At 42.4% G+C, this 27945-nt stretch overlaps 1 protein-coding gene across 2 annotated transcripts; it reads right to left on the bottom strand.

The window, feature by feature from the left end:
• Positions 1-4: 4 nt before the first annotated feature.
• Positions 5-27937, bottom strand: kmt2bb (lysine (K)-specific methyltransferase 2Bb). Of its 2 annotated transcripts, none has more exons than XM_080896607.1 (36): positions 27549-27937; positions 26098-26176; positions 22361-25936; positions 22076-22257; positions 21771-21890; positions 21400-21586; positions 20699-20930; positions 20536-20603; positions 20214-20459; positions 19947-20053; positions 19516-19659; positions 18866-18979; positions 18548-18694; positions 18378-18470; positions 18183-18300; positions 17982-18095; positions 17593-17777; positions 16504-16605; positions 12938-13048; positions 12731-12807; positions 11084-11298; positions 10895-10998; positions 10629-10766; positions 10332-10490; positions 10089-10206; positions 9904-9982; positions 9637-9797; positions 9371-9529; positions 6241-9274; positions 5367-5467; positions 5066-5200; positions 4710-4962; positions 4078-4185; positions 3766-3849; positions 1286-1415; positions 5-1167 (listed from the first exon to the last, which is right to left on the bottom strand). In XM_080896607.1, exons 1-36 carry the CDS (start codon positions 27876-27878, stop codon positions 892-894), a joined length of 11586 nt encoding a protein of 3861 aa, XP_080752733.1. In that variant the 5' UTR covers positions 27879-27937; the 3' UTR covers positions 5-891. The 2 variants fall into 2 exon arrangements, with proteins under 2 accessions (XP_080752733.1, XP_080752734.1); XM_080896608.1 differs by having other exon boundaries at positions 27573-27937.
• Positions 27938-27945: the final 8 nt, after the last annotated feature.

The raw sequence follows: 27945 nt of genomic DNA, 5'->3' as shown, positions 1-27945 counted from the left end.
AGTGTTTTGCTACATACACTTTACATGAAAAAAAAAACAACCAAAGAAAGAAAGAAAAAAAAAATACCAAGAGGACGTTTCTATGACACTGTTTTTCTGCTCTGAAACCAGACACTAATTTTACACTCAAGACAGGAAGAAAGTGGGTGACGAATAGCAGGTTTTGAATGTGAGATTTTACAGATAACAACAGGAGGACTTATAAGAGTGCATAAATTTAAGATCTCAGCAGGGTAAAGAAAGAGCTAAACAATTCCTGATTCGCAAGACATCTTAGTCCAACTAAAGACAAAGCTTTTAAAAAGCTTAGCACCATGTTTTTGTTTTGATTTTCTGTTATTCACAAAAAAGACAGAAAAAGGAAAAAAAAAGGGAAAGCGTTAACATAAGAAGTACTGAATCGTACAAATAAAGGTCTGGGTGATGTATGGCTTGAGAACTGACTTCACAACTACAGGGATGGAGCTGTAATGTAATGTGACAGATAAGGCTTGATCTGAGGTTATCTGCTCAAATCCAGAAACTCTCCACACTTTGAAATCTCCAGTTGTCACGAGCACCCAAAACTACTTCCTCTGATTTAATTACAGCTGCAATTACATTATTCGGGGAGCCATACCTTTTAGTACACTGTGAGGCAAGAAACTCTGCAAAGTTTGTTTTTTGTGCTGGTTCTCATCCTCTTCCGCTTGACCCCCCCCCAAAAAAACAAAAAAAAAACAAAAAATGTCCTCACTTCTCACTAGCCATGTTTCTGGCCAGTCTCATAGTGGCTTAATCCCCCTGCTGGGCAGACTGACCGCAGCCTCCTCAAGCCCCAATCCAGTGTCACCACAATTTAAGGCTTACTAGTAAACAGGATCCTCCCCCTTTTTGTATCCAAGAGATTTCTTAGTTGAGGAAACGACGACATCTCCGGGCCCCACAGTTACAGTTGAGTTTGTTGCTGGCGTCTTCGATGGGGAACTTGTAGTCGTAGGTGAGCTCCTCCCCCCTGTAGATTTTCCTAAGAGCGAAGATGACGATGTGCTTCCGACCTTCCACGTTGATCACTCGAGAGTAGCAGTTAGGTTCACATGAGTGGTTGATAAACCTCGCCGCGTTGCCATGCATAGTCGCATCCACTACGTCGAAGTCATCGATGCGGAACATGTAACAACCGATACCCTGCAGGGAGCAGAAATGAAACCTGTTGGTGTTTTTCATGAAATCTCTCAGCATGAACCGCCAGTTGCTATGAAATACCTGACCAAAACTAGAATGACAATGATGAAGATGCACAAACCTTCCCATCATAGTACTTCTCCCTTTTATCAGTGAGCACGGAGCGAATGACGATGCCCGCGTATTCGATAACCATCTCTCCTGCTTCAATGTTCCTCTTGCAGAAAAGACCACGGCCGTGGATAGCAGACCTACAGGAAGTGTTATCAAGATGAAAACTGATTGTAAAGCAATAGGAAGATATTTAAAAAAAATCTATACAATAACACATTTGTATATTATATTGCTGATACAGGCCAAACTTTAATGTGTCCCCTTTTTTAGTTTACAATCTTTTACCTTTGCATGAATGTTGGCACACAAGCACTAACATGGTAAATACAGGAGCTAGGGCTATACCCAAAATATATACCCAAATTCAGCCACTTTGATGTTTTTTCATTTTATTGGGGGTTTTTTTTGTCTTATTTTAATATAAATGGTAAATGGACCAGCTCTTATATAGCTTTTGCTACTCAAGCACTCAAAGCACATTATGTGCCTCATTCACCAATTCACATACATTCTTACAAGCACTTTTCTCTATGCTTTGTCTACTTAAGTACTTTCTATCTAACATTCACACAAATTCAAACTCCAGTGGATGCACCGGAGGCAAGTTCCTGTTGCATGTGATGAACTCAGACATCTAATTGTTTCATCGTGTGTCTCTTTAAAACCAACACAGGATATGACTTGTCTCTCTTTGGAATCTTATCATTTCCACACTTCGTTTGATTCCCAAAAAAATCCCATATTTTTGGAAAATACGGTACACTTAAAATCAATCCTTTGATCTTTCTAAAAATCAACAGTGCCCCTTATAACCCCGTGTGCCTTATGTATGAATTCTGGTTGTGTTTACTGACCTCGAAACGATTTTATGTGCTACACGGCGCTCGAAAATCTATCAAATGTTTTAGTACGACTTTGCTGAGCTACGAATCCGCACCGCTTGATGGATTGTCGGAGCATTACGGCTATCATAGTCAGGAGCCTCGTGGAGTGATACGTACTGTGCTTTAACATAATATTACCGTATTGTGTGTGTATAACCTCTGTGGATATTATACATGGTTATGCTGAGGATATGTTATTGTTATCGCAAATTTTCTAATGTATATCGTGATAAATATTTTTGGTCATATCGCCCTGCTCTACCCTACATGCTCTTTGTCACTAGATTTTGACACTTTTCTCAGGATTGCCCCCACCCCCACCACTTCTCCTTTTGTGCTTCCTGGGTAGCAGTGACATTACAGAGTGACAAAGCTGTATTGTGCAGTGAAAAAAAAGTTTTCTGTTTAACAAGACCTTCTTTCTTAGAAATTGAGTGAGGTCACAGTGCAGCCAATGTCTTGCAGAAGTACTTGCAAAACGTGTTAAATGCGGCCAAAGTATAAACAAAGAGTGGGAATGTTTTTGTAGTTTTTTAAAAAAGCTCTCGTTGAACAGGCTGTCTCCGTAATGTCTGGCCAAGGCACTGTTTCATTTCCCAACGGCTGCTTTTTCTTCAGCCTCACTAGGATTAACATGAAACAGATGTTTGAACAGCTGTTAGCAAAAGCAGAATTGTTGTGCATGTATGCTAGCTATGATTCATTGTGTGGAATAATGGTTTTGTGTGACTCTGTTGTCTGGCTAGCAATAATGACACATTACTGCCAAAGAGCTGTTACTTGCATTCAAATGACTATCTATGTATCACCCTTGTTTTATGAAAGCTAATGCCATTTAAGTCATGTGGTTCTCATCACCACAGGATGGTAAGAGCTTTATATTGTAAGGAAAAGACCCTACAATAATAGAGAGGAAACCCCACTTGGTGACAGGGGGAAAGAAAAACTCCTTTTTAATATACAGAAACCTCTGGTAGAGCTAAAGGCTAAAATGTTTTCTCCAACTTGTTTTTCCATTAACATGATCACAGATACAATTCTATACTACACTGTAAAAAATAGTCATACATATTAAACTTAGACAGGTAAACTGAACAGAAAATGTTTTAAAGAGTCATCCATACTGGAACAAAATAAAACAAACTGGACTTCAATGCTGAATATTCATTGAACATCACTGAAGGATGCTTTTTTCAGTTTTGAATCCTCCTGCTCACGCTGCTCTTGACAGGGAATGCTTTGGTTTTCTCTGTTAATCTTATAAATAGGCAATTCTTTGGAATCAAACCAAAGTGTGAAAATGATAAAAGATTCCAAAGAGAGACAAGTCATATCCTGTGTTGGTTTTAAAGAGATGGAAGATGACACAGTTAGAGCTCTGAGTTCATTACATGCAACAGGAACTTAAATGCCATGCTGGCATTAAGATTAAGAAGTGAAACCAATTCTGAGGTTTTTTTTAAATATTTGTGGCTTTTGCAGCCAAGGCTATGAACTTTAAAAGCCTTAAAACGATGATGTTGTCAACTGAGTATTTTAAGCATCGTATAGCAATGCATTTTACTATTTCATGTAGCAATGATGAATTGCAAATGTAACTCGCCTGTACACTCCTACTGCCTCCTTGGAAGTCTTTTTCAGATGTCTGAAGCGCATGGCCATGGGCAACTCCAAACTGGTGGCTCGTCTGATAAAGGGAGCAGAAATTAATTGACCCAAAACTTCAACACCACTGTTTTGCAACATACTAAAAAAAATGACAATAGTCAATATATTTATGAAAAAGTATATTTTAGTTTTGAAAAAAAAGTGGTGTGCAGTTACAATATGAAGCTGCACAACATATTTCAGAGAAAAGCGGTTTGAAAGTCCTAATATGGCATTACAATCCAGGAAATATAAACTAAAGCCTGACCTCGTGGACTTCAAAAGAACCTCGTCTTCCTCATCGTCGTAAGGCCCAATGTCAGGAAGCTGTCTGTGCTGAGAAGCCAGGAAGTTGAACATATCAAATGTAGACTTCCTGTTGGAGCAAATAAACTGCTGTTAGTTCTAGAAGAGTTATATCTTTCTGACTCACTCTCTCCAGGATGAATCCAACAACCCTTTTCCATTAGTACCTACTCTGGGTGGCTTTACATGAGGTGACAGTACCAGTACTGTCAATTGAAGTGACAGTACCAGTACCTGGTACTGTCACCCACCTAATTGATAGTACTGGTACCCTGAGTTTGGATTCTTCTTCCAAAAATCAAAACCGCCATTTTTGAAACCCGGCGATGAGGGAAATGGCACAGAAACAACACCATGGTGGTCTAATTAAAAGCCACAGGCTGAGCAGCAGGAATTGCATCGCCTTGACATCCATCTTTGTTGTAGCGTTTGTGTTGCATACAAATGACGCCACAGGAGGGCCGGGCGTGTTGCTATAACAACCCCACGCACATTGGTGCTGCTTAACTGTAATGGAAAATGAGTCAAGCCGAGTTGTACTGCCTCAAGTCACAAGCAGGTACTAACGGAAAAAAGGCTAAAGGGCAAACATACCTAAGGTAAAGCTCCGAACGGGCACAGCCACTGGGGTTGACGGGCAGATCATCCTCCTGGCTGAACTGTTTGAAGAAACGGAAACTATGGCGCTGGCAACGGTGAGCTCCTTCAAGCTGCTCCAGCAAGAACACTAATGCGTCATGGACCAGACCCAGCATACGGGGACCGCTGAGCCACTGAAACGTCAGTGGCCTCAACCTTGCAATTGCTCGAGCCTCCTGCACCCCATCTGTGACTGCTTTCCAAGCCACTGAAGGAAGAGTTGACAATTAGATGGGATTAGCACAAAGCAATGAGCATAAAAAACGAGAACATTACGATGCTAATTTTTTAAAATGTAACACTGGCCTTACCTTCAATGGTGTCTGCCTCTACACTAAAGCCGTCATCGCTGGTTATCTCGAATCGTAAGTGTGGCTGGTCTCTATTCGTTGGACATCCCACATCATCAGATGGAGGTGGTTCGTCATCTGAGGCAGAAGCAGCGCCTAACAAAACACAATCCGTAGAGCTCCTTTTTCACATTGTTCTTAAACAATTCAACACATTTAAAGGACGCAGAAGCGAAAAGGTACCATTCATTAATCAGTGATATATTAAATGTGGCTGGTATTTTTAAACTCTTGAAATTACACAGTTTTAACTCAAGAATACCAGAATATTTCTTCCAGTCAGTCAGTGTGCTGTGTCCCACTGGTTCCCAGGCCTGCTGTTTGCCTTGTTCACTCACAGACATGAAACTCCAAGGCTCTGATCTGGGAAAAGCAAGTGGAAACAATTATTTTGTTTTTAAAAATGACTTCATATACATAAATATTTGTTTCTCAGGCTCTCTGACGCAAAATCATTGTTTTTCTATGAGAGAGAAGAACAATCATCAGACCTATTATCCACAAACTCCATGAAAGCCATAATTTGAGATAGTACAAGGCCTCATTAGTACTAACTGCGTGGGTAAATTGCACATCTACGAAGGCACCCTTTAAAGCTGAATAAAATACTGCATAAGGTATACAGGATTTGTAGGTTTTGTCTTTGGGCTGCTGAAATACGGTATCAAGCAAGATTGTGAAAACATTTCACTTTCAAAACTACAGCAATGTGGTCTCAGTTTCCAAACGCTACTTCAAAGAACAGGTGACGCGGCACAGTGATAAACTCACTGCTGTCCCAGATATTTCAAACATGCTGGTGGCAAAGAATTCAGAATGAGCCTGTGTAAAACAATGAACATTTCATGACTCCTTTGTACTTTTTTTCAGTTAAGCAATGGACTGAAATAATTTAAAAGTCACTGAAATGCTTTATTTACATTTTACACAACGTTCCAACTTCTTTGAAGTGGACTGTATTTAAAAATCGAAAAGACATCAATTCGTTGAGTAATGGAAACATATACCACCAATAGCCAATAGCCACCAATTGCTTGACTACGTGAATTTTTCTTTCTTTTGTCAGCCTAAATGATCACTGACACAATAACCAGCAGGGCAGCTAAAAAAATGAATTCAGATAGGTAAAAACTTACCCTGAGCTATCAGAATCACTTAGATGCTCCTCTTTTAACTCGTCCAAGTTCAGTACTCCTTTCACTGTGGGGGTCTTGATTCGGACTCCTGAGGCCCTGCTGGAGATGCTTGGAAAAGCTGGTTTGCGACGCTCCTCATCCTCGATGACGGGCTCTGGTTGCAGGAAGTCAACCTTAGATTTCTTTGTGACGATGCGGTCTGAAAGTGAAGACACTCTTTTCATGCGGACATGGGTGCGAGGGCGGGGTGGGGGAACTGGTTTAGGTTGTGGTGATGGAGAGCGGGGTGACTCTGGAGGATCTGGTTCAATTAACAGGCCGGGTGGCAAAACTAGTGAGGAAGGGCTCATTGTTCGAAGCCCACTCCACTTGGGGGTGTAGTTACTCGCCATTGCTTGATTAATAATTGCTTGGGCACTTTCAGCAGGACTCATGGGAGGATTCTCAGATGGCAGAGCAGGCTGCCCTGAGGCCGTGGAGGACTTAGATTTCTTTGACGCGCTGGAATCCTTCTTCTTCTTTGGTTTTCTTGAATCTGGAGCAGTTTCATCTTTTGGTGTTTTTGAAGTTTTTCTTGATTTCTTCACATTGGACATTACCATTGTGTCATTGTTTTTGTGTGTGAGCAGCTGTGTGACAGCAGATGGATTCTGAACTGCAGGCGTGACTAGTGGAGGAGGTACTGTCGTCACATTGGCCACAGATGGTGGTGCAGTCATATTACCAGCTGCAGCTAGTGTGGCTGACAGTGCGTTGCTCTGCAAAAGGCTAGCAATCTGAGTGACACAGTTGTAGGATGGGGAGTTGGGAGTAGGCAGCTGGAAAGTGTTGCTTTCAGGGTTTTTCACAAAGATCTGCCCAAGGCGGTTCACCAGTAGTACATGTGGTGTAGGGTCTACATTTGGACCTCCCACCTCCTTCACAGTAAGAATGGCATGACCCGGTAATGCCTGGGGTACCACTGGTTGCTGAGGTTCGATAGTTGGCCTGGGTGTAGCGAAATTGATGGAGATTGTATGGCCAGCTGTAGCTTCCTTCTGGACAGAAGAACTGTAACCATTTAGGATCATCGGAGCTGAGGTGGTTTGTACCTGTGTGGGAGCAGCTGAACAGTGTGTTGACAGTCCAGACAGAGGCGATATTGCTGCAGAGGAGGAAACAATGCTGACAGCTGTAGAGCCTAGTGGCTGTGTTTGTGTGGCATACACCGGTAGAGAAACAGTAGCTGATAAGCTTGGATCATTCTGAGGCACGACATTTAGTAGTGTCTGTGTCATATCTCCAACGGGACTAAGAGTTGTCAGTTTAGCAGGTTCCAGGGACGGTAAAGTTGTTGACTCTTGTACAGCGGTCACTGGTTGCAATGTAATACTTGTTAAGGGAGGCTGACTGAAAGTAGGCAAAGAATACATCTGGAGAGGGTCTACTAGTCCTTGAGAGGGGTTTGGTACATCTGTTGACATTAAAGGGGAAGGCTGAAGAAGACTCAACAGAGAGCATTGACTGTTATCAGCAGAACCTGCTACTGGGGCCTCTGTTGCAGTAGATGATAAGTCATTCATCAACACACTAGCCCCCTCAGCTGGTGATATAAACCTGCTGCAGTCAGGTGATGAGTTCAGGGCTTTACAAGGTTCGGGGGTCTCAAGTGGTGTGTCTTGCAGCACGGGAAGCATTTCGGTGAACTGTGGGTTAGTGTCACATCTCTCAAGAAGAAGAGGTGTTTCAGAGGACAACCCTGAACTGGAACCTGGCAATAACCCCTCTGAATATGGGATTTCAGGCACATTTGTAGTTAGGTTAGGCAGAATGTTATCAACTGGAGAAGAAAGCATGGGCTCTTGGTTTACTAAAGGGGTTTCAGAGGTTTGACTGGTATCAAAAGATTTAGGTGCATCTTGGGTTGAACCATCAGCGGGATCTTTTGTGGCTTCTGAAATCGTGACTGGAGAAGAATCTGTTCGCTTATCATCAGATGATTCTTTGGAAGGTTGTGTGCTGCTAGCGGTTTCAAAGTCAGGAAGATTTTTATCATTTAGTTTTTTGGCTTGTATCTGAGTTTGACTGTTAACTTTTTGAGCATCATCACTGGTTGCTATACTTGCATCACTCTCTGTGCCGTCATCTACCCCATCCAGTTGAGCCATAGGTCGAGAGGAAGGCGAGGATGGAGACTTCGAGTGATCTTTTGATCCCGGGCAGCTGACTATTGTGCGAGAGAAGTCAAAATAGTGCTCCATATCTTCATCTGAGGATGTGTTACCCAGGTCATCCCTGGCTGAGGCTGCAGACCGTGGCAAACTGGCAACAAGGGTCTTCTTCTTCTGTACTTCTTGGGCTGCTCCCCAAAATTCCTCTTGATCATCACCTTCCACCACTATTTGCTCACCACAATTCATTGCCACCCCCTCATTTAAGAGGGTTTCTTCAATTTCAAGTTCTGTCCGCATCTCTTGGCCCAGACTCAAGTTGGGGTCCTTGTGGAATGAACTGTAGGGAAACTCTTCTTCATCTTTCTGTTGGTCCAAGTCCTCCTGGGGTGATGTACCATTTGCTGGAGAGACATCCTCTGGCTCTGGTGAAGCTAAGAAGTTGTGTGGCACCTCGACTGAGTCCGACTGGCTTAGATCAAACGACAGTCGACTTCTGGGTAAATGTTGTACAGGTGAAGAGAAGGGTAGACTTTGAGAGGGAAAATTTCCAGCACCTTCCTGCCAGGGAGACTGGGGAAAGAATAACGAGTTACAGTGGGCTGTATTCCCAGAGGATCGTACAGAGGAAGAACCTCTACTTCCAACTGGGCGGGATGACGTAGAATTTATCAGGCTGTCTGTTGCACCAAGTGGGAACAAGGGGGAGGTAGGGAGGGAATTTTTTCCAGTGCGGAGAGTGACTGGTCCAGTTACAGGACCCAGAGGAGGGGGGGACCTGTGACTGCGCAGACCTGTTGTCTGTGAGTGTGGGCCGTGGCGACGAACTCCTCGAGTCTCTTCTAGATCACTAATGGTCAGTATGTGGTGGGGCTGGGCTACTCCTAAGAGGAAAACAGAAATAATCAGTTATATTTACATTCTGTGATGGCTTATTTATTATGTTTCTAAATAAGAACAGGTTACAATTTCTATCATACCTGGGGAAGGCAGAGGTCTTGACATTCCTCCAGCTGGTCTCCTGGGTTGGGGAATCTTTGGCCTTGCACCGTGATCTGACTTTGGGTGGATACCTGGAATCGAGGTTTCCTCCATTGTGGGGTGGCACTCTGATATATAAGTGTCTTGAGTTTTTGATACTGAAGAGTGATAGAAATGATTTATGAATACAGCGAATCACTTGTTAAGGCAATCTAGTTTTCAGAAGTAAAGAAAACCCCCAAAACAAACAAACAAATCAACACACCAGGTATTGGACGGGGGCTGTGAGCAATGGTGTGATTATCTCCCTGGTTCGGCATCTCCTCAACTGGCTTCTCTGGGACAATTGGCCGGACCTCTCGGACTGTACATGTGTATTTGCACCGCCGCAATGGGTTAACCGTACTCCAATACCACCGAGAACACCTTATTATGGAAGAGGGAAATTCATTCAATGTTGCAAATATAATTTCTTTATATAATCAAGTGTTATCAAGTATAATTAATATTAAAAGCAGAATATACAACTCACTGAAAACCAACAGGAAACAATTTTCCTTTGTTCGCTGAAAGTTCTGTCAGCACACCTAGATTTTCAATCTGTAGGGAACCTGTGCCGTAACAATGTGGAGACCAATTCTGAGTTTAACAAAAGCAGATTCTAATGAACACCTTTAAGGGCCCAAACAAGCAACCAACTAAAACAAAACAGCTTACCGATCATCACGTTGATAAGGTCTGGCTCCAACCCAGTCAAGAACTTTCTGCGGAGACTGATCCCCTCAAAATCAACATACACTCTGCGGTTTACTTCAAATTCCTGACCAGTTATCATCTGTAAAACAAAGGTACATAACTAAAATTAGGGTTTAAATAAAAATATTCTTTTTTCTTTTTTTTAAAATGTACTTCAAACTTGTTTAAATCCTGAAAGAGGCGAGGTGGGAGAGGAGAATTTACCCTGCCACTGATGAGATGTCGGTGTTTATAGCAGTAGACCTTTTTATCATCCTGGAAGACACACTGACGGGAGCGGGCGCACATGAAGTGGTAGTTGCTTTGACAAGATGTCAGACAGCAGCCCACAGTGGCACCCGACTGATTGCAACGTTCACATCGCTGAAGACGATTGGGGTTAATGACAGTGAAGAGTGAAGAATAAAGTTTGGGTTAATGTAATTACAATAAAAAGACTGATCTGGTTCAACTCTACAGATTTTAAGCAATTTTCAGTTTATCAGGGTGATAACAACTAACCATCAAACGTCCCCTTGTGACAGCGCTGTGTACATGCAGCAGAGAGCCATTGTCCTCTTCAAAAACTTCTGCAGACCACAGGCAGCAGTTGACATGAGCCCATTCATTCTGGCCCAAATACAGTAACCTGCCTGCTTCCTGAGAAAGGAAACAACACAATCCAACATGAAATTAATCAAAGAGAATGGAGAATTTACAAAAATAAGTGAATTGTGTTTGCATTCTTCTGTGAACCACTCAATTTTAATGTTTTGGGAATTATTTACATTCGATTTGAGGTCTCCATATTTTTGACACAAAGAGCACTGTCTCTCATCATCTTTAGACCATCCAGTGTCTAGATCAGCTTTTGAAAGCCGACCTCTTTTTCCTAAGTAAACACACAAAAGTAAATATTTAGTGGAAGAGAAAAAACAGAAAAAAAAGAACATTTTCTCATAAACTAAATCCGTCACCTTTGAATTTGAGTCTGCTGCTTTTAAAATGGTTCAGGCTTGAAGATTCCCTAGACATTGGAGAAAGAGCCTCTTCTTCCTTTATATCCAAGCTTTGTCCATTGTCTTCCTGCAGGAGTCCCAGTGGAGTTCTAGATGAAAGATCCTCTCTCTCCTGCCACTGAGCATAAACATGCTCTGTTGTAGGAGGATGAACAGCCTGGGACAACATCCCCCTGAAGAGAGAGTTCAGAAGTTCAAAAATTGAAGCAGCACAAAAACAGAATGGTGCTTTCCCTTTTCATTATACAGCATGCATCAGAAGTGAAGAAACCCACATAAATTTACCTACTTGATAAAAATATTTAACACTTAAAATATTTACAGTTCTATATAATGTCTTGTATCTCAATAACTGCAGGCTTAAACTAATAATAAAGCCTCAAAATTAGAAACTAAAGCAAATACTCTAGCGATGAAGTTAGAAAACCTATTGTCATTGAAACAAAATTAAGCAGAGCTGTGATTTCCAGACAGTTATTAAATGAACACCAGACATTTCACAGGGTTGGACATACATGTAAAAGAACTGAAAGACTATGATCCAATCACTTGACATGAATCTAACAGAAGACGTTTGGATCATTTTATGAAGAAAGAAAGAAAAATGCACCATCTCTAGCCAAGAGCACCGCCCGAGTAGAGACATATTTTCTGACCAAAGACAGATTGTCTTTCTGGTGTGCAACACTAGCAGTGAAGATGCTGACAAAGTATGCCATCAAAGAAAGGTGGACATATTGATTAAAAAAAAAAAATCAAAGATTTCAGTTTTGGTTAAAAAAAACCCTCAGTGGTTGTAGGATATTCCTACATTCCTATTCACAATAGTTGAAATGTGCAATTCCCTGGTATTCCTATTCCTATTTATCCCTATTATATACTCTGTATTTATATAGGTCTCTGTATTTATATATGTGTATATATGGTATATTTCTGCTCATATTCTGCAACTTCTGTTGGTGCAGTGCTACCGGAAACTGAATTTCCCGGAGGAACCCATCCGAGGGATTAATAATATCTAATCAACAGTGAAGTCTGTACTTCTAATATAGTAAATCTAAACTGTTTGTTTTTTGTTTTGTATTTTACTGTAAGGAGACATGACTTTAGCTAATTTTATAGTTAGTTATAGTGATGCTTTACACAGATGTGCTCATTTCTGTTGTATCTATTGTGAAAAGGGGTGCTTGAGGGAAATGTGATTATGGACTCGTGTTTTTATATTTTCACTGTAGGTAGCGAAGATTAGAGAGCTACGTGTAAATTTAGGATTTTGTTTGTAGTGCTGAGGTGGGGAAGACCGGAGGCAGGACAGCTGAAGGGGATGGTACAATGGGCGGGACACCGAACCCATAAGATTGTGTTGATTTCCAGTTGTGAGCCAGACCTCGCTAGACGTAGCGGAAGTAGGCTAGGTCTCCGGATGCATCTGTATTTTATTGTAAAGCGCAAATAAAAAGATGTCTGATTTTGGATGTAAGAGTCTCCGCCTGATCACTACCATTAAAATAATCAGTGAAATCGGTGTACTTCAACACTATCTAGGTACATAACTTTAATGGAGTATTTCTTAAACTTGTAAAATGTTAAAAATGTAATACTCACACTGGCAAGTCTTTGGTACAAGGGTCCCACACCTTTGGGTCTTGGCTGTTGAACCAATTAAATACCTCCTCGAGCAGCTAAAAGAGAAAAATCACTCAATAATTATAAATGTTATAAAACTGAAAACAAACAAACAAAAAGATAAATCATGCTTAAAGCCAATCATGCATAACTTCAGGAGACTTTGTGTTTTCAGCCATACAGCACCTTTAAGTAGTAGGATCGTGCCAAGGCAGTAGGTCTCCGCTCCTCTGGAAGATCTTCTTCTTGCTCTAGCCTCTTTCGCACCACCTGGACCACATCCTCATGGAACATTTTCTATTAAAAAAAAGAAAGAAAAAATATTTTGGTGTCCTTGAGATGTTCAATCTTGTGCTGATAGGGCAGCTGCATTTCCAACAAAAGAATGTAACTACAGTAGTCCCTCGTTTATCGCGGTAGTTACGTTCTAAAAATAACCATAACCGATATGTGAAATCCACAAAGTAGTCAACTTTATGTTTTACAATTATTATAGATGTTTTATGGCTTTAAATGCCGTGACTACACACTTTATACACTTTTCTCTGACAGGCTTGAACATTTTACACTTATCTCTCTTGTTTAAACACCCTCAAAGTTCAATCCTTTGTAGAAAAAAAAGTCCAGTATTACAGAATAAAACCAAAGGCACCTGCGGTTTCCTTTGATGGTGCAAAACGTTTCATCGACATTACAGGATGACACACGGCACGATAGTGATTGACAATAGTCTACAGCCAATCAGAACGCAGAACACAATGCGCTGTAAAAAACAAACAAACACAAAAAAAAACATGCAAAATTGCACCAAAAAAATCTGCCAAACAGCGAGACCGAAAGGTGAACTGCGTTATAGTGAGGGACCACTGTACCATTCTATATCACATAATAGGGCTGTACATTCATTGAATTTGAATCTAGACGACAATTTTGGCATTACACAATTAAATTGAGCAATATTTAAAATGCATGTTTTGCTAATTAAAATGCAAAAGCAAATGAAGCGTTTCTTTTTTTTTTTTTTTTGCCTGTCCTGTTTGGCTCTTTTGCCATCAGAATTATTGTCTAAAGGCGAAGAAAGATGCCCAACAGATTTACTTTACCAAATTGACCATCCCAGCCTTGCCGTAATGGTCTATTTGATTCACCTTTTATTGTTTATTTTATTTTATTTTTACTTGCTAAATACGGGACAGATTTGACTGGGGTAAAGAAAGGGGAGAAAGAAAGAGGGAAAGAAAAACAGCGGGGAAGAGGGACGGGGATAAAGGGCAAAAAACAAAAACCAACAAAATAAGCAGAAAAAAAAATACATATATCAATCACCTGGATCACATGTTGAGAAAGAAAAAAGAAAACAAGCAGAAGAAAAAAAAAGAGCAACATAATAAACAACATCACGATGATATATGGGAATATAACAGTAAATACTAAATATTAAACATTATTGTGCAGCACGCAAGATCGACAGCGCACAGCGTGTGTCGTTTGTGTGTGTGTGAGCACCCGTGTGTACAACTGTCAGCATGAACGCGCTTGTATTAAAAGGTTCCTTCATGTAATGATCTGCTAGAGGGTGTGGGGGAGCCACAGCCCCGTCCTCAAGGGCATGAAGCAGGGCATGAGATCAAAACTCCAGACATCCAGAGGCCCTCAAAACACAAGAGACCAAGGAAGACCAACAGAGGGGCAGCCGCGCCACTGTCCCAGAAAGAGCTGAGGAGAGCCCTGCGGAGCAGAAGCCAGGGGGGGTTGCAGTGACGTGCCCGTGAGCTCAGCCAGCTGTGCCAGAGTGACCGAGCCCCAGGCCGAGAGGCCGAGGGCACCCCACCCCTGAAGGGGCCCGAGCGAGCCCCAGGCTCCAGACCCCGACAAGCAGCCACCAAGGAGTGAGCCGGTGTGTACCTGGACGCCCACCCCCGGACACAAAGACCCACCAACGCACCGATGTCTGAGGGCGTCTGCCACTGGCAGGGAAAGTGGTGGTAGGGGGAGATAAGCCTCCATACCTTGGAGGGCCTGAGATGTCCCCAGAGAGGTGGCGTCTGATACCCAACCTGACATATAGACACAGACAAACAGGCACACACAGATACAAACATCCATTCCCACCCTCATGCTCTCGCATGCAATTACTCAACACTCACCCAACGTGGAGACAGACACAAAGAGACACTGTACACACGATCACACTTCCCAAGCGTACTCTATACCCCAGGTCAAGGTACCCTTGCCCCTGGAGGGGGAAACTGCACCCAGACCCAGGTGTTACCCTTTTCCCTGGGGTGGAGAGAAGCAGACCGCCCCGACTCGGCAGCAGCAGGGAGGCCCCACATTCCAGACCCCAGTCGGACGGCCAACTCCTCCTCCTGGCCCCCCCCCGCTCCAGCAGGCTGCAGAGAACGGGCGTGTGTGAAGACTCCGAACCTCCCTCCGCCCGCTCATAATGTAGTGTTGATGCATGTGTGTTCTAAGGTGCATTTAAAACCCAGGAGGGCATGGAGCTACCTGCCAGAGAGCAGCAGGTAAGCACATAGCCCCTCCTGCTAGCCCTCAATGTCTACGTGTATTCAAAATTGAGAGGTGGGCAACGACGCCAGGGGTGAGGTGCACACCCTGATGGTAATTTGGATTCCGTGTATCGTGCCCACCCCCAAGATCCTATATGTATGTGTAATGGGTGTGAGTAATGTGAATGTCTAAGTTGTGAGATAAAATTGAGGCACAGGCAGCCAGAAGGGGACGGGGGATGGGGGTAGCAAGGCCCTGCACGTTTGGGTGATTGTGGTGGAGCGGGAAGAGGGAGGCAGCTGGAGATGGGGAGGCAAAGAAGGGAGGGGCAAATGACCCCTCCCTGGGGCCAGCTCCCCCGCTGACCCCAGTAGGCACCCCCATACTCTGCAACCTGCCAGGGAAAGGGGGCCCAGGCCCATTAGGACCGGGGCCCAGTTCGGCAGCGCCGCCTGGCCCCAAAGAGACCGGGACAGCCCACCCGACCCCACCACAGAGAAACCGGCACCCACCCCATCATCCACTCATCTTCCAGATTACACAAGACAATAGACACCCAGGCTGAGATCTTCCTCCACCTCTCCTGTATCTCCCTCTCCTGCAGAGTGAGTTCCTGAAGAGAGGAGACCCCCTGCAAGATGTAACAGCCTCCCCGAACAGTTGAAGAGCCCCCCAGGTGGCTCGATGCACTGGCGGCACCCTGCGCCAGGGCTGGGACCCCATACACCCACAACCCCGGCAACACACCAACCAGGACCCAAGCCCCCAAGGCCCAGCCAGGGGCCCAGCCCAGAGATGGAGCACCCCCAGAACCCCACGCCCGTCCCAGACCCACCCAGGGGCAGCCAGGCTACCAGGTCAGTAACCCACGTCCGTCAACGAAGGCTTCATGAAAATGGTCAACATATTAGACAAACACAGGTCGAGCTCGAGCAATTCTTTATCAAAAGTGGCAAAACTTGCACTGTTTTATTTGCATACATCATACAGGTATAAAGAAAGGAGTGAAAAACATAAGGAGAATAAGGAAGACCGATTTAACTTTCACTTATATTTTCGTACATATATGAAAATGTGAAAGCAATGTTCGGTTTACAATTTGCAATAAAAACTGAACGATCATGATCATCATTTTTACTATGATGGTACAGACCTAATGTTTAAATGGAAGCACAATGTTTTATACCAGTTAATCTACTTGAGCTGATTATGTGACATTAAATAAGGGGCCGTGTACTCACCAGTGTAGTATAAAGGCCTTTGTCAAACTTCTTTCCTACAGCTCGGAGGTCACAGGCTGGCTTTCCTTCTATGCCACTGTCAGGGTCGACCGATCTTTCACACTACAACAGAAGTCGAAGAAAATTAAACATCATGCAATTTGAGTGGTTTACTAAAATAAAATAATAATAATACAGTAAACGGAAATATTTTGTTAGCTATATTCAATGATATGTAGCATAAAAACCAACATTTGAGTCATAAAAATTAGAGATGAACCGACTGCAATGTGTGACCAGCCTATACCGATTTTTCCTGGTTATGATTTTTTTTCTAAGAACTACAATTGACAGCATATACAAACAAGAATCATGTATTTTATGTTCATAATAAAAAAAAAACAACTTATTAAACTTCACAATTTATCCCAATATGCAGTAAGTTACAGGAACTTCTCTCACTTTAACAACTGAAAATAAAGTGCTCTACTGCTGTAAAGAGGAACACATACATGAAAACGTGTTTCTGTGCACCCACCTTTAACTGACATATTTCACCTTACCTTTAGCAAACAAAAGCAAGTGCAGCAGATTCATATAACAAAAAAACAAACAAAAACGAGTCAGGGACTTGCATCATTTTCCAGTATGTGTAGAACTTCAACAGATAACAGGACATTGATTCTTTTTTCTTTTTCACTTGTCTCCATAAGTTTTCCTGTAACTGCTTTGATCTTTTGCTCATGCCAAGGCTTCTTTAAGCTTTAGTTATCTTTACCACTTTTCTTTTGTTAGCTTCTGTAAAAATGTCCATGTTCAGCTGGATAAGTTTGAGTTAAGCATCTGATTAAGTTTTCGGCAAAAGTTTTCGTAGTGCTTTCCCTTGCAGGTTACTTTACCAAACTTTACTCACAACATGTTAACATATGGCTGTGAGTGGGTGCATGAGTAGTTGTGCATGTTGTGCATGCATGAAATGGACCAGCTCATAACGGCACATATATCAGGCTGGTCACCGGTTGGTGTTGAGAACACCGAAAATCATCCGATTCCAGTCCCTGGCAAGTCAATCATTGCATCACTAATAAAAATAGAAGCAAAGTCTCCTACCTGTGAGCAGGTAACAAGGTGCTGGGTGAGGGTGGATGAAAGCAAGCATGCTAGCACCTTCTCCACCCCAGCCCTGAGCTCAATGTAGAGAAGCTCTCTCCAGGCACTGGGTTGGGTCACACTACATGGTCGACATGAATACACTACACTCTCTGGCAGGCTGGACAGGATCTCATACAGCTCATCTGAAATTATTTTACAGGAGAGATATTTTGGATGGAGGCAGAGAAATCCACTCATAATCAAAATTCACAAATGCAATCTAAGAAAAATATTCATGCTCAGCTGACAGTAGCAGATAACATTTAAGTTTGATAATGCTGTTCCAGTATTAAGAAGCTTCAAAACTGTATACCATCAATGTTTACAGAGTCAATAATAAAAATCACCTGTTAGATCCTCACACTTGGCATGAACCCAATGGTTGCAGGTGCCACACTGCATCATTTGACTATCATAGTCATTGTCCTCATAACACTTGAAGCAGATTGGACAGTAGTTACCTAAAAAAAGAGACATTCAGACAAGTTAAAGAAGCTGAAAATTCACCAAATGATAAACTTATTGTTAAGGTTAAACTGTCGCCTCACCCTGGTCATAGAGTTTTGAACAATCTGGACATAGTCCTTTGTCATGGTTCCACTCAGTGTCCCAACTCTTCCCTGGTGTGACGCCACAACTTTTGCACCTAGTGCATGTCATACACACCTGCACAAAATATTACTATGAGAAATCGGCAGGTTGTAGTAAATATCCCTAAAATTGTGTTTTTTTGAGTAACCTACCCAGGCTTTCCTCTTCTTGTTTTGTTTTGGGTAGTTTGGTCCCAAACAGGAGGCATGATAGCAGTTCTGGCATCGTTCACACTCTAATAAAGGCTGAGGAAGACATGGAAGCAAACAGATTAAGTACATACCAATAAGAAAGCTAAACAAGACAAATAAAATGTTTTAACCTTTGAGAGCCTGTTTTTCCTTCCGCACACATGGCAAAACTTGCAGCGTCTGCAGCACCAGTTTTCTTTGTTCTCCTCTGAGGGGCGCTCCGCTGGCTCAAGGCAAAATTTGTGGAAAGGTTCACAGCACACTTGGCAATACAGCATCTGTAAAATGAGGGTCAGAGGAAAAAAAAAAGAACATGTAAATAACAAAAAAGGACACTTTGATATCTGAATCATGTAGTGTTTAATGTTTATCTAAACTTGTTGAAAATACAAGGTGGTAAGCAGGAGACTGAATATTTAAATTAAAATTGAGTAGAAATTATCAGTTACCTCATGTTGCCCTTTACTGGCACAAAGGAAGCAGACATAGGGTGGCATGGGAGGCGCAGAGGTCAGTATACTTAATCCACTCATATTCCAGACATTCTCCAAAGCACAGTCCTCCTGAAAATGAGACAAAAATTGAAAAAGATAAATAAATTAAAAAAAATTAAAGATTTTCACAGTAGTTACCATTACCCTACTCTTTCCATTAATCAATGCCCATATAGATATTTACACTATGTTGTTGATTGAACTGTGGATTAACTTTGTGTATTAAATTTAATGCAAGTTGTAATTTGCATTTTCACACATGTAAAACTTTCATTCATAGATTAAAAAAATAATTCGACAGATCAGAAGGAACAAAACTCTAATGAATGATGTATGGAACGCTGCACATGTGGGAACTTAGATTAACACCGACCCCTGCTGGGCAAAACATTATACTAACGTGAAAACATGAAATGCATTTTAAATTATTACAGGTGTTAGCTGTGTGTACATCTTCTGTGGAGTAAATAATATTTGAGGAAGGCAAATAAGAAACCAAGTATGTCTCCAAATACATAACTCTAGTTATTACTTTCCGACAGGGAATACAACTCTGGAATTTAGGAATATATGAAACAAAGACAAAACAAACAAAAAAACCCTACCTTAAAATCAACCCTGATTTTGTGAGTAGGTTTAGAAGATTCGACAGTTCGCTGCTCAAATCCATGGGCCAATGCAGCCAGGACACTGGGAGGAGTCTGCTCCAAAGGACCCTGAGACTGGAGACCCTGAGAGACCACCGCAACCTACAGACATGCATAATAGTTAATTAAACTGCTAATTGCTAAAATTCACTGCATTAAATTAGCAAAAGAAAGGGAATGTAAGAAAATCCTGAGACAGTTTGTGCAGAAACGTCTGGTTTGTTTGATCAGTAACAGTAACGAGTGTGATGTTAAGCACAGCGTGCCAGAGCTGGACATTTTTTTGTCCTTGTTGGCCAAACATCAATATACTTCTATACAATTGCCACAAATTTCCATTATATAAGTTAAGTACAGTTTAAGCACCAATTAAATCCAGAATTACCCACCTTCTCAGGTTTACGTCGAGCTGACGGCACACGGTGAGAACTGGACTTTCGATGCCTGACCTCATCATCTGATATGTCTCCCAAGAATCCTTCCAGCGACACAAAGTCTTGAGAACATCATGGAAAAAACAATTTACTTTATTACAGGCTTTGTAATCATAATAGTACACAATATCCAAACTTAAATGACTACACAGCTACTTGCTATTCTTAAAAAACAAAACAAGCAACTAGACTGTGTCAAGCAGTCGCTGAGTATTAATTTACCTTGACTGAAACGGGGTCCGACACCTCTTCTCCTTGCTGGTGAGGCAGAGCTCGAGAGAGCTTTATCATCTAGATCTGAGTCGTAATCCACCAGGTCAAAATAGACACGGGGTTTAACAACACGCTTCGGCTGCTTTCTCAATGATGGACTGTGGCCGTCACTCTGGAGACCAGACGGTGAGTCATTCCCTTCGTCGTTACTTGAATGACCCCCACTGAGAGAGGATCGCCTTCGCTTAGAGGAACCTAAAAGAAAACAGTGGTGACACTGATATGTAAGAACTACTACAACATGAAGTGTGCACAGAAGGGGAAAAATTACCTTTAGGTGCCGTTCTCCCACTTAATCTGCGTGCTTTCCTCTCCTCAATTTGGTCACATCTCTTATACCTTGTAATTAAAATAAAATAAATACAAATTTTTAGAATAAATCAGAATTCACCACATTGTCCTATGTGCCACAAAAACTACCAAACATAACTTACACACAACACTGCCGCTTGGTATTGGGACCACCAAACTTGGGTTTGTCCAGGCAGTTAATGCACTTGCCACAATCATCTTCGTGGTTGCAGCCTTTGCATACGCCACACCTTCTAGATCGGTACCCAAACGGTCCAAGTCCTTTCCGCTTTACAAAATTTGATGGTTTCTTGACCTTGGTGACCTTTGGATCTGACAGCCCAGGACTGTCAGATTCAGATGGAGAACCAACATCTGCAAGAACAAAAATGCAATAAGAATGGTAAATGGCCTGCATTTGTATAGCGCTTTTCTAGTCCCTAAGGACCCCAAAGCGCTTCACACTACATTCAGTCATACACACATTCACACACTGGCGATGGCAAGCTACATTGTAGCCACAGCTGCCCTGGGGCGCACTGACAGAGAATGGGAAAATAATGCACGATTATCTGAACAGCAGCTCTTGTTCTCTTTCCCAAATGCATTCTCAGCTACATCAAACAGCAGCGGTATAGATAAAAATAGTAAAGATGCAATGATGAGGCACTAAATATATAAATGATCAAGGAAAGTCTGGTTACAGTGAATATCAAATAAAAACTAATCAGTTGTACAACTGATTGCTGGAAGTTAGATAGCGTTACTTATGTTTGAGTTAGGAAACAAATTTGTTTATAGGAACTGTTCAGACAAGCAGTGTAATGTCATTGGTCATATCTACCTTTAGTGACCGCTGATGGGGAAATGCCAGATCTTTCATGCAGTGGCAAGGCACTAAGTCTGGGAATATCATCTGGTACCATGGCACGTGGCTGCCCGAGGACCACGGATGCAGCACGGCACACGTGCTTGATACGTGGACCTCCTGCTCTACGGAACTCCTGGCACAGTGGGGAGATGACTTGTGGCTGAGGAAGGAAATAAAAGTGTCATGAGGCTTTAGTTTACACGGGATGAGCTTCCCTGTTTATATTATTGTTCAATTTCAGCTCAACAAAAGGGTTTTTTTTATCCGCTTGGTACAACCACAGACAGAAACAAGATTTTTAGTGAGATCAATGCTCGCTCCCCTCGAGCCTATTGATTTCTTACTTGTACTTGAGGCGGTTCTGTCTTGACTGGAACGTCAGAATGAAGCTGCACCCTCTGCTTCCTCCTTTGTCTTTTAGAGGTCATATCTTGAGACCTGGCTCCAACCGGGCCAGATAACAGCTGCAAGGTTAATTTGAAAAGATAAAAAAAAAAAAAACACTGATCCATAATGTATCACTCAAAACAACTGTGTTTATATGATGTGTTCTTCCTCTATGACATGTTATTAAGCCAGGTTAAGTTACTAACAAACAGTCAATGTATACAATGAATTGAAAACACGCTTGTGGTGACGGTGACCTTACCCCAGACGACTTAAGCTGTTTCTGCTGGTCAATTTTAATAAGCTGAACCTTGGCTTTCCTGAGGAGATTGAACATTCTTTTATTTGCACCAGTGAGTCGTGCTCTTTGTGGTACTCCCTTCTCCACAGACCCAAGAGAAATGCCCCCACATCTGCCTGAGTTCTGTACTGACTGCAACTCTCCTGTGGAAGCAATACAAGCCATTTTCAGGTCTATGGTATAGTCTTGTTTGCACGATTGTGTAAGTGATGAATCGAAAGTTGCTTAACATTAGTATGGTGTTACCTGAGTGAGGCTGGGCAGTGTCTTTTGCAGCTATATCTTCCACTTGGCCATGTTGCAATGTGAGTGACTTTGGGTTAGTAGTCCTAACACAGACAGAAACTTTTCTCACTACTCCAGGCGTATCTAGGTCTTCGATCTTAAGCTTGGACTTGTCTTTCTCTAAGCTTGTATCCCGTTGCCTAAGACTAATGCTCATGGCTTCATCATCAAGTCCTTCTGCTAAATCAACAGGAGGCTGGAGTGGTTTGCTCGCACCATCGGGCTCTGTTGGGTTTTTGCTTTTAAGTCCCAGTTGTGGCTTCTTCAGCCTCTGATATATCTTGAGGTGAGTCGTTTGCTTAGTGAACTTAGGGCAGCTTTTCTTTTTCTGAACATCAAGGAGGTCAGTAGATAGTTCTGTAGGCTTATCAACTGGTGTCAGTGAAAACAGATCCTCGCCTTTGTTTTCTGGAGTTTTGTCCAGTGTATTCACTTCCTTGCCTGCCTTTTCTGGAAGATGACACTTAAAACTTGAGTTCTTTAGAAGAGACCTGTTCTTATCATTTTTGACACTTTTTCTCTCAGAAAACAGGCTATCGGCGAGATCAATACTTTCATCGAGGTCCTGAGCTGAAAACAGATCGACATCCAGTTGAGCTTCACTCAATATGTCCTCCTCGTCAATAGGCAGGATTGGAGATATTGCTCTGTCTGCCCCATCATCTCGCCTCTTTCCTGGACGTATTTGCAAGCCCAGTTGTAAACCCTTTTTTGGGGAGTTTCTCCGAGGCAGTACAGACATTCCTGCATCATCCATAAACCTCTGCGGGGTCTTGATCACCCGGGAGGATCTGGCACTTACCACAGGCATTATGAAGTGCTTAATGTTTTTTATGAACTTTGACTTACTGCGCTGAGCCTCTGCAACATCTGCCTGCCCCCCATCAACTAATGTGTCTGTTTCCTCCTGCTTCAAACTATCTTTGTCAAGTCCTGTATCTATCAGCTTGGAAATGACTTTAGGTTTTGGTCTCTTAGAGCCAATAAACTGAAGACTTGACTGCTTCTTTTTGTACTTTTTATGTACCCCAATAAGTTTGAAGCTTGGGGATGGTGCGTTAGCTGCCAGTGGGGTAGAACTGTCACCATCTCCCTCTTCAGTTTGTTCACTTTCAGGTAATTTGAGTGGGGCAAATTTTCCATCTTTGCTCCTGTGTCTGTGTTTCTGGCGCTGACCAATCAAGTTTTTACGTTTCTTTTTTCCTTTTTTCTGAGATGCCATTGATGCATTTAGATCACTCGTTTGACATTCCAGTGACAAAGATTGCTGACTTTCAATTGACTGAATGTCCATTTCTTCCTTTACTGATGGCTGTATCTGCTCTTCCTCCACTGACACAGGGTCCTGTTTGGTCTCTGGCGGAGGGCAATCTTTTGTTTCCGGCTGGCTTACCTCTGTTACTAAAGGCTGAGTGTCTTCCTCTTGAACAGGCTCCGTGTTAGTAGTGTCAACTGTAACAGGCTCTGTGTTGACAGCAGTTTCAGTGGAAACGACAGCCTTCTTCCTGGGAAGAGACTTCTTTTTCCCTAGTTTGTTATTCCTACATCTTCTAGGCTTGGAAGGCACAGGCAATGGTTTGGCCTCACTAAACTGTGGTTCGGCCTCATTAATCTGTGGTTCTACCTCATTCTCCACCTTTGGTGGGGAAGCGTCACCTGGCAACTGTGAGGGGTCTTCAGCAATATTTGAGGTATCCTTGTCAACAATTTCAGAGGAGTTTACAAAGGTCGTTTGCGATGGCTCCTCAGTCAAATCAAGACAAGGGTTTTCGGGAAGAACTTGTGAACTGGAATCTTCAGTTGAAACCTGAGAAGAATCTTCAACATGAACCTGTGGGGCATCTTCATCCTGTACACTTGCTCTAAGCTTTCGTTTTGGAGTGTTCACCGGCTTCTGACTGACAGACTTTGTTGGTGACGAATCAAGGCTTGATGTTCTCCTCCTAAGCCTTCTTGTTGGTGTGACATCAACATCCAGACATGCTGATTTATCCTCATTAGTTTCATTCTGATCTATTAAAACATCCTCTTTCTCCTCTCTTTCCAACATCTTTTCAGCCACAGGGCTGACCTGCTGAATTAAAAAAGAAGGCTTTGAACTTTTATGTTTGCCAGGAGAGGAGACCTTTTTAATTTGAAGAGGGGGGACAACTTTCCCACAGTCCGTTTTAGTGATTTCTTGTGGAGATGCTTCAGCCGTGTGTTCCACTGCAACTTCAACTTGTAAAGAGGTCTTTTCCTCCAACGGCTCCTCGGCGTTGTTTTGGGAATCTTTCTGATTACTCTCATTTTTCTCAGTGTTTTCACTCTCCTGTGGAACTGTGTCATCAAGTTTGGATTCATCATCAATTCCCTTTAAATTTTCACTGATACTGGTATCACAAAGAGCGGGCTGATCAACCTCACTTACAGCATTAGGTGTTACTGTGAAAGTGTTTTCAGCGCATGGCGTCTGACTTCCTCCCTTTACTAACGTCAAAGTCCAGATAAATTTTCTTCGTTTTTTCTTTCGAGACGTATTCTTCCCCGCGGACTGCGCATTGTATTTAGGGTTTCTGATCTTTATTAACTTTAAGCTTGGGACCCTCGTGTCCTCATTTTTCAAAGGCAAACTGTCACTGGGTTGCACAGCTGAGTTATCAGTCTCTGACAATGACAGACCTTGGTTTTCTGGCACTGTATCGTTTTTATTCAGCCTCCTGCTTTGCCTTCGTCTGTTACTTCCCGCTAATGGTTTGGCCTCTGCTGTCCGCGAAGCTTCTGACTTGGACGCTGCTACAACAGCATCACTTGTACTCAAACTTTCCGCTGCAGGTGCACTCACTGTGGCTCTTTTAGAGAGTGGGTTTGTGACTCTATTGCTCCTACGAGTCACTAGTTGATTAACTTCAGGACCCTGGCCAGCAGCAGTTTCCTTATGCTTTAATTTCTTTGCATGTGATTTTGGCTCTACAGTCCCGCTCTCTTTTACAGAATCAGGTTGATCAACAGATTCTTTCTCCTTTGATTTTTGGTCACTAACCACAACTTTGGCGCTAGTCTGGCATACAGGCTCTGTTGTTTTTAAAGCAGATCTCCCACGCCTTCTCACAGGTACTGTCCCCCCTCCTTTATCTTCTGTGCCATGCTCATCCTCTTGTGGTTCAGCTTTTAATTTGACATGAGCACTTAAAATCTGGTCACCCTCAATGTCCTTGGTTTTAGGCTCATCCTGATCTCCTTTCATCTTCAACTTCTTTGCAGATTTTTTCTGAGGCTCCTTTACAGTTTTGATTTTCTTTTTGGCCACCAACTTTATAGTAATCCTCGGTGCTGCTGATGAAGCTCTGCTCTTGGCAGGCTGTCGATCCAGGGTGCTTTTTCCTTTCGAACCTTTCTTGCAATCTTTTGCTGGTTTTGCTTCGAGGGACACGTCGTGCATTTGCTCCGAAGACTTTACATCTTTTATCGGGTCAGGTGGTGCAGCTGCCTTCACTGCTGGCGTTTTAAGCGGTAGCTTCTCACTTTGACGTTTCGATTTTGTGTTGGCAGCATCACCTGCAAAACAAAGGTATTAAATGAACACAAAATCATCTGACAAAACTATATAGAAAAAATATATTATATTGCATTTCGTGCTTAATTCATTTCCTAACTTGTGGGTTATTTACAAATAACACCAAATATTTCATGAGATTAAATAACAGCTTGGTCTTTACCTTTGGAAGAATTTTGTTGAGACAATATGGGTCCCTTGGAACCTTTTGTCTCAGCTTCAAATCCTTTGAAATCATCCCCCTTGAAAAATAAAACCGCAATTAACACTTGAAGCCACTTTGCACTTTGCTGGAAACTGTTAAACCATCAGGATAAACAATAACTAAAGTTTTAGGTCCGAGTGCAGAAAAAAAAATCCTTTGCATGCACATGCTTTTAACATGTAACACATTAACAAATCAATATATGTGGATCATAGCATATCTGAACAAGGGCTTTTCTAACAATATAGCAAACAAGTCTGACTTTTTAAAATGAAACTCATCAATAGTACATGACTGTTTTGCTCTTTCTAAGTAAAGGTTGAAACCAACTACTGTCATTCATCATGGGTTGTTATACAGATATCATAAATGCGTTGTGCATTAGTAACAGCAACAACAAAAAAGAAAAAAAAAACATGTGGCTGAGTAGGAAAACTTCCTATAATGTTATTACATAATATAGACCGTTTACTACCTAATGCAACACGATTTAACAACAGGTTTAATATGAATGTCAAATGAGCAGCTACGAAAAAAAAACTGCTGGTAAATCTTGCTATAATTACTATTCTCTTTGTACTGTACATCCCCATACCCACAACTGGGATCTTAACTCATAAAACAGCGCCACTCTTACGAGCTGGCATTTTACTTAAACTTTATGAGGTGAGTTTGAACGCTTTCGATTCCAACAAGGTTGCATTTGACTTTGGCATACTTCTGCACCACCATTTAAACCTGACGTGTTTGGTGACATTAGCTAGCGGTTAGCAAACCCAGCCCTCCATAAAGCATTCAACCTAATTTGTGAAAGTTATCTATGTGGTACAAATAAGCTCCGACGTATGTGCGGTTTTATTTAAAGTAACTACTCTGCCCGAGTCTATGCAGCGTGTTAGCAGTTAGCCAATGTGCGGGGTACGAAGGCGCTATCCTTCCCCTTCTTTGTGTTCACTATTAGCTAGCTAGCTGCTACTCTGGCCCTATAACGAGTGGGCCATACATGAAATAACTGAGACTCCTGATCACAAACTCGCGTTCCCGCATAATGTGTTTTTTAACAATTAAAACTCTTGCAGTTATGCATGCTATGACCCTTTAAATGTTTAAAATTTCTAGGAGCAAATTAAGCAACAGTGCTGCGGTGACTTGAACAGCTTTGCTGCTTTTGCTGAAGTGCTTATTTTGTGTTACGACTGTTCATTAAATGTAATGGAGAGCTCCACTGTGCTAACACTTAGCATACAGTTTTAGCTTAGCAAGCTTGAAGCTGAAGCTAAAGTTAACGCTAGCCTGAAGGATGTTGACATTTCTCCATGGTACTAAGCAGTCACACTGTTGTGCCTTGCTCTCTTTCTGGTGCATTAACGATCACACAAAATGTGAGAAGATGAAATAAAGATACTAACTCCTGGGTGGGTGTGGGACCTCACCTCTTCACTCCCACTAGAGCTGTATCCAGCCTGGCCAAGGATCTTGTGGCTTTCCTGTATTCCAAGCAAGCGCAAGTGAGACTGGTCTTCGTTTAACGATAGAACCAGGTTTGCGGGCCTTGGCCCTCCGTTAGTCACATCATCAGCTTCTAAGCCCGATCGCCCGAGTTGCCAACGCTTCTCAGAGCGCAAACGACTGCGTGATGACCAAGGCCGACCGGGAAAACGACCTCTGGCCGTAGCGGTTCCACCTTGGCCTCCTACGGCAGCCGCGGTTGCTGATCCGCATCCCGCTGCCGCCATCATTGCTTCAACAACAACACACACCGACGGCTAGCAGCTCGAGGAGAGACAAGAGGGAAGGCGCGAGATG

This window comes from Rhamphochromis sp. 'chilingali' (assembly GCF_963969265.1).
Source record: "Rhamphochromis sp. 'chilingali' genome assembly, chromosome: 11".
NCBI classification, from domain to species: Eukaryota; Metazoa; Chordata; class Actinopteri; order Cichliformes; family Cichlidae; genus Rhamphochromis; species Rhamphochromis sp. 'chilingali'.
The sequence above is the reverse complement of the archived record's forward strand: the minus strand, read 5'-3'. Positions and strand labels throughout refer to the sequence as shown.

Coding starts and splice junctions, on each gene's coding strand:
- kmt2bb (XM_080896607.1), bottom strand. CDS start 27,878: ATGATGGCGGCAGCGGGATGCGGATCAGCAACCGCGGCTGCCGTAGGA. Junction 22,258..22,360: donor CACTGCCCAGCCTCACTCAG/GTAACACCATAC, acceptor TTGCTTCCACAG/GAGAGTTGCAGTCAGTACAG. Junction 18,695..18,865: donor CCAGTAAAGGGCAACATGAG/GTAACTGATAAT, acceptor CTCATTTTACAG/ATGCTGTATTGCCAAGTGTG.